At 45.4% G+C, this 6871-nt stretch overlaps 1 protein-coding gene across 1 annotated transcript; it reads left to right on the plus strand.

Annotated features, from left to right (window-relative positions):
- The first annotated feature begins 778 nt into the window (after positions 1-778).
- Positions 779-5969, plus strand: LOC121270561 (zinc finger protein 239-like). Its single transcript, XM_041175929.1, has 2 exons — positions 779-1086; positions 4674-5969. The coding sequence occupies exon 2, from the start codon at positions 4794-4796 to the stop codon at positions 5838-5840; it is 1047 nt and encodes a 348-aa protein (XP_041031863.1). The 5' UTR covers positions 779-1086; positions 4674-4793; the 3' UTR covers positions 5841-5969.
- The last annotated feature ends 902 nt before the right edge of the window (positions 5970-6871 follow it).

A 6871-nucleotide genomic window follows, 5' to 3' on the forward strand; every position in this document is an offset into this window, starting at 1 on the left:
TTGATTAGATTCATAATGCAGACACTGAGACAATTTCTTTATGGATAATGGAAAATACTGGACAAGGATAGGAATGATTTCATTCTGAGAGGATGAGGAGAGGCTTGGTAGAGGATAACTAGGTTTCTTCAGCTACTGTAGTTCAGCACTCTCACAAGGAAGTAGGTGGTTAGATTATCTAAGTACCACTATTAAATTGCAAAAGTAAAATCAAGACTTTTTTTGGAGTGGATATACAAAGGAGATCTGTCAGTTCGGTGGCAATCGTAACTTTTACGGTTATTAATAAAGAATAACTTCACATTCCCACCTTTGAGTCAGAAACCACATTGCAGATAGTCCTGGTGAGTGGAGACGGCTCTCCAGCTCATTCTGGGTTGACGTCAGGCAGGATCAGTGTGTCCGGCGGGTCTGGCTGTCCACTCCCATTGTGTGAGTTATGGGAACTCATCAAACTCTCCCGGTTGAAGTCGGACCAACAGATCGGCTGGAATTAAATGGTTCCAGACATGGAAGGAGCATTAAACAGCCTGTGAGTTCTTCCACTGATTCACACTGTTCTCCAAGGGATGATTTCAAAGAGAAACAATCACTACACTGTAATTTCCTGAAATAATCCCTGCTGACTGTCCTGAATGAATCCATTTCACTAACAAATGTTGAAATGTTTGCTCCACACCCACAGGGTTTCATCTGTTTAAAGCCACAAACAGAAAGATCCGGTTTTCTCCTGGAGTTTGAGACAAATCAGCTTCCAAAACGATGCAGAGTTTCAGCCAATGAGGGAGATCCGGGCTCAGCTCCACCCCTCATTCACTCCGATTGGATGGAGGTCAGCTGCTCACGATCGGTCCTCCAGCCATGCCCCCTCTTCCTATTGTTGTGAAGCTGCCGTCAATCAGTCCCCGGGCATTGTGATCTGGAGCATGCGCAGTGCAGGTGATGTCCATGAATAGACGCTTGTTTGTCTCATCTTCAGGCGGGAAGGAGGCGGATAAGCGGAGGCAGCGTTAGGGGCGGTGGGTGGTACGGAAGGCTTCACAAACACCCAGTGGAGGCCTCAACGCCATAAACAAGAAGCTTCAGGTACTTTGTTGGCATTAACGGAGCGGTATCTTTCTCGATGGAAGGTCCTTGTTAACGGCTGCCAGCGTCATGGGGGTGCGCATGCGCGGTCACCACTCTCCCTGTCAGCAGGAATGATAGCGACAGAGAGTGAAACAGGCACAGAAAGAGCCCCTTCGGCCCATCGTGTCCGTGCTGGCCATCAAGCACCTATCTATTTTCCAGCACATGGCCCATAGCCCTGTATGCGATGCCGTTTCAAATGCTGATCTAGATACTTCTTAAATGTTGTGAGGGTTTCTGCCTCTACCGCCCCCACTCAGGCAAGTGTAGTCCAGATTCCAGCCACCCTCTGGGTGGAAATAATGTTTCCTCAAATCCCCTCTAAACCTCCTGCCCCTTACCTTAAATCTATACCCCCTGGTTATTGACACCTTCGATAAAGGGAAAAGTTTCTACGCCCCTCATAATTTTGTATACCAATGTTGTGAATTTCTATCTCGGACTGACAGGGATGGATTTTAGAAACTCCTTTTACAGCTGGTAAGGAGAGGGTTTTGAGACAAACCAAACATAACATTAAGTCTCGATTAATCAGAACCTGAATATCATTGGCCTTTGAGTTTAAGCATCGATTTCCAGGTCATCACCACTCACTGTGTAAAAAAAGGTCTTACTCTCATTCCCCCTGTATCTCTTGCTCAAAATCTTCAATTTGTTTTCATAATCCTTTTACAGTCAAATAATGGGAACAGTTTTTCTTTATGTACCTTATAAGCTTGTACACCTCTGTCAACTCTCCTCAATCTCCTTTGCTCCAAGGAGAACAACCCCAATTCTCCAATCTAACATTGCAACTAAAATGCTTCATCCTTCAAACCTCTGCACCCTCTCAAGGGCCCTCACGTCCTTCATAATGTGTGGTGATCACTGGTTTGCACAGACCCAGATGTTCTGTGTTCGTGTCTGTGATGTCATCACGCACTGACACTTGCTCGGTGACATCACCCCGCTTCCTGGGTATTTCCTCAACTGGGAGATTTTTCTCTCTGACTCCAGTGCTTCTGATATCTTTCCAGCTGCAGGCTCCAGCAGGAGATTTTAAAAATGAAAACAGTGGAATTGTTATAGAGGGGAGTATTATTCAGCATCCATCTACAATTTAGAGCATTTAATGCTATGCTCTGTTATCTGTGAGAGATTCCATGGCTCTGGGGCTGGTGTGACACCTTCACTGTGGATCTGAATCCATGTCCATCCATTGCTCTTTTTCACCTCTGCTCTCGCTGATCACCTCTCTGCTGTTGCCTAATTAATGGGTATATTTTAGTTATGTTTAGTATTTTACTGTTTCTTTCACTGACCATGTAAAAATGCATTTTCCACGGCCGCCCTTCCCTCAACCTTGTGCTGCTGGCTTATCAGTTTTATCTTCCCACAGCATCTTTCAGTCAGGACTTGTTTTTCCTGTGCTATGGTCCATTTCTCTTCCACTTCTGAGCTATAATGACCATCAAATTCTGCACCATTTTTATTCCCCATAATTCATTAACACACTGAAACTTTAACTGTTTCTTTCTCCACAGATATTGCTTGACCTACTGAGTACTTCCAGCATTTTCCCATTTTATTTCAGATTTCCATCAGTTGCAGTATTTTGCTGTTATTTTATTACAGGCGGCACTCAGAGTTCAGAGACACAGGCAGACCAGTTAAGCGCCGGTTTGCAGCAGTGTGGCTGTTACAGAAGTCCCTGGCCTTCAGTGCAGGTCTATTTAATAGAATCAGACTATGATAACAAAAAACAGGAGGCCCTTTAGCCCATCGTGCCCATTCTGGTTCTCTGCAACACCAAATCAGTTAGTCCCACTCCCCTGCCCATTCCTCATGGTCCAGCAATTGTGTTTTTCTCTTCAGCTAATTATCCAGTTCTCTTTTGAAAACCTTTTTTTGCATCAGTTTGAGCTGGAGTAGAAGCTGCTGGGTTTAACCCTAAGGACTTTGGAATCCAGTCAGACCCAGAAATTTCCAATGTGAAATTGTCAAGGGAGATAGATTTCAGGAGAGGTAAGGTTGTTGAATGGACACTGTTCAGTCAATGTAAAAGAGTATTGATTTAGGGAAAAGTATTTCTGTGGATGCTTTCAATCTACTTTACATGTACATATTTTTAAAATTTATTCTTGGGATTGGGTGTCATTAACAAGACCAGCAGCAGATGTTACCCATCCCCAGTTACCTGTGGAGAATATGATGTTTGACCTTCTTGAACCGCTACAGTCTGTGTGTTGAAGATGCTCCCATGAAGCTGTTAGATAAGGAGTTAGAGGTTATTCGCCCAGCGATGAGGAAGGAACAGTGATATATGTCCAAGTCAACAACAACAATATGTATTTATATACTTCCTTTACATACTAGAATATTCCAAGGCATTTCACAGAAATGTTTCAAAGCAACGTTTGACACCGAGATACATCAGGAAATGTTAGGGCAGATGACCAGATTGTGGTGAAATAGGTAGAAGCATCTTAAAGGAGGAAAGCGAAGTCGAGAGGCAAAGAGGTTTAGGGAGGAAATTCCTCAGTCATGGAAGCTGAAGGTGTGGGAACAGTTAAAATCAAGAATGTTCAGGAGGTTGGAATTAGATGCGTGCAGATATCTCGGAGGGTTGTGAGGCAGAAGGAGATCACAGAGATAGGGAACAGTTGGGGAGGAATTTGAAAATAAGGCTATAAGTTTTAAAATGTAGGTGCTTCTTAAACAGGAACCTTTGTCGGTCAGTGAGCACAGGGGTGATGGGTGAACAAGACTTGTTGTGAGTAAGCACACGGGCAGCATATTACAGGGAGGTTGCATGTAGGAGGTTGGCCGCCCCGGAGTGTGTTAGGATAGTTAAATCTAGAGGTAACAAAGGAATAGATGAGAGTTTCAGCAGCAAATGAGCTGAGACTAGGGCGGAGTCAGACGATGTTACTGAGGTGGAAATAGGCAGTCTTGGTGATAACACTGAAATGTGATTGTAAACTCATCTCGGGGTCAGATGTTACATAAAAATCATGAATAGTCTGGTTCAGCCTCAGACAGTTTCCAGGGAGAGGGATGGAGTTGGTGACTAGGGAGTGGAGTTTATTACAGGGACTGAAGACAATAGCTTCACTCTCCCAATACTTAAATGGAGGAAATTTCTTCTCATCCAGGACTGGATGTCAGGCAAGTCAGGATGGTGCGTGACTTGGAGGGGAACTTAGAGTTGATGGTGTTCACAAAAACCTGTAACCCTGGTCCTTCCAAGTGATGGAGGTTGAGGGTTTGGGAGTTTCTGTCAAAGTTATGGTTGAGTTGGTCTCTCGTTTGCTACCTGCCTCTCCCACTTCTCTCTCTCTCTCCTCCCATAGTGTCTAGAGTCTTGTGTTGGCCTAGACTGGGTGGCAGGTTCCCTTCCCTGCAGGAATTAGTGAACCAGTTGGGTTTTTACGACAATCAAGCAGTTTTCATGGTCACTTGTTCCTAGTTCCGGCTGCACAAATTACCAGATTCATTCAGCTCAGTTTCACAACCTGCCTTTGGTATGTGTGGGTTCTCTCTCACTCCCTTTTTTCTGTTTTAAGTCAATTGCACAGGAGATTAGAAGGGGAGAATTTGCAGTTCAGAAACTCAAACTAAACATCACATCAGGATCTGAATGAGTCACCAATTCATCAGGACCTGAATATCATCAGCCTTTGAACATGGAACCAAAAAGCACCATTCACTCTGGGGAAAAACTATGGAAGTGTGGGGACTATGAGAATGGATTCAATTACCCATCTGAGCTGGAAATTCACCAGCGAATTCACACTGAGGAGAGGCCGTTCACTTGTTCTGAGTGCGGGAAGGGATTCACAAAGTCAAACTACCTGCGAAAACACCAGCGAGTTCACACTGGGAAGAGGCCGTTCACCTGCTCCGAGTGTGGGAAAGGATTCATTAATTCATCTGATCTGCTGACACACCGAAGAGTTCACACTGGGGAGAGGCCATTCATCTGCCCCAAGTGTGGGAAGGGATTCGCTCAGTCATCCACCCTGCTTATACACCAGCGAGGTCACACTGGGGAGAGACCGTTCACCTGCTCTGTGTGTGGGAAGGGATTCACTTGCTCATCAAACCTGATGAGACACCAGCAAATTCACACCGACAAGAAACCTTTCAAATGCACAGACTGTGAGAAGTGCTATAAAAGTTTTGAGGAACTGATGTCCCATCAACGTTTTCACACTGACGAAAGACCGTTCAGGTGCTCTCACTGTGGGGCTGGGTTCAGGCAATCATGTGAACTCACTGTACACCAGCGAATTCACACTGGGGAGAGACCGTTCCTCTGCTCCGAGTGTGGGAAGGGATTCACTCAGTCATCGCACCTGCTGAGGCACCAGCGAGTTCACACTGATGAGAGACCTTTTAAATGCCCAGACTGCGGAAGGTGCTATAAAAGTTCTGGGGAACTGATGCGCCATCAACGTATTCACACTGATGTGAGACCATTCAGATGCTCTCAATGTGGCACTGGGTTCAGGTGGTCATCTGAACTCACTGTACACCAGCGAGCACACACTGGGGAGAGGCCATTTATCTGCTCTGAGTGCGGAAAGGGATTCACTCAGTCATCCCACCTGCAGAAACACCAGCGAGTTCACAGTGCGGAGAGACCATTTATCTGCATTGTGTGTGGGAAGAGATTCACTCGGTCATCCACCCTGATGAGTCATCAGCGAGTTCACAAACAATTACAGTGATTGGATTTTGCTGTTGATCACGTCCAAGACTGAACCATGTTCATTGGGTCTGTTTCTGCTGATAATAAACTCCAACCCAGTTATAGTGGTTGATATTCTGGATAAAGGTCTAATAAATCAGTTTTGTATTAAACACTGTGTTGAATCTTTTTAATATCCTTTTGAAGCTCTCTCGCCTGTCTCCTCCAACCTCACCTCCAACAAGTGTGAGGAGTTCATGGAGCTTCTTTGTCACTAAAATTGAGACAATCTGATCAGCTGCCTCTGCTGCTTCCCTCCCTTCCAATAGCTCACCGGGCCAAACTGTTTCTGAAGCCCTTCCTTGTCTGAGCCCTGAACTTGCATCTCTTTCCAATTTCTGTCCTATCTTCTAACTTCCTCAGAGTTTAGCCTATCCATGAGACCTGCCTTCTGCTCCCTTGACTCCATTCTCACTAAACTGTTGGCCATCCACCCTCCCCATGTTAGCTGATATTGTTAACAGTTCTGTCGCTCTTTTGGTTTTGTCCCTCTCACCTTTAAATGCACCAGCATCACCCAAACTAAAACAACCTTTGATCCCGCCATCTTTGCAAACTACCGCCCCATCTCCAATCTCCCTTTCCTCTCCAAAGTCCTTGGTTAGTGTGTGCCCCAAGAATCTATCCTTGGCCCCTCCTATTTCTCATCTATATGCTGCCACTAGTTGACATCATCCAAAAGCACCGTGTTAGTTTTCACATGTACACTGACAATGCCCAGCTCTCCCTCACCACCATCCCTCTCCATTCCTCCATTATTACTAAATTATCAGACTGCTTATCCCACACCCCGTACTGGATGAGCAGAAATTTCCTCCAATTAAAAATTGGGAAGACCAAAGCCATTGTCCAGTCACCACTACAAATTCCAGTCCCTAACTACTGAGTCCATCCCTCTCCCTGGGAACTGCCTGAGGCCGAACCACACTCTTCATAATCTTGGTGTCTGATTTGACTGGAAGATGAGCTGTTGTCTCCACCCTACCCCAGCTCATCTGCTGCTGAAACCCT

The sequence above is a fragment of the Carcharodon carcharias genome, chromosome 27, assembly GCF_017639515.1.
Source record: "Carcharodon carcharias isolate sCarCar2 chromosome 27, sCarCar2.pri, whole genome shotgun sequence".
Taxonomy (NCBI): Eukaryota; Metazoa; Chordata; class Chondrichthyes; order Lamniformes; family Lamnidae; genus Carcharodon; species Carcharodon carcharias.

Excerpts from the sequence above, each read along its gene's own strand:
- LOC121270561 (XM_041175929.1), top strand. The coding sequence starts at position 4,794 with ATGGAACCAAAAAGCACCATTCACTCTGGGGAAAAACTATGGAAGTGT.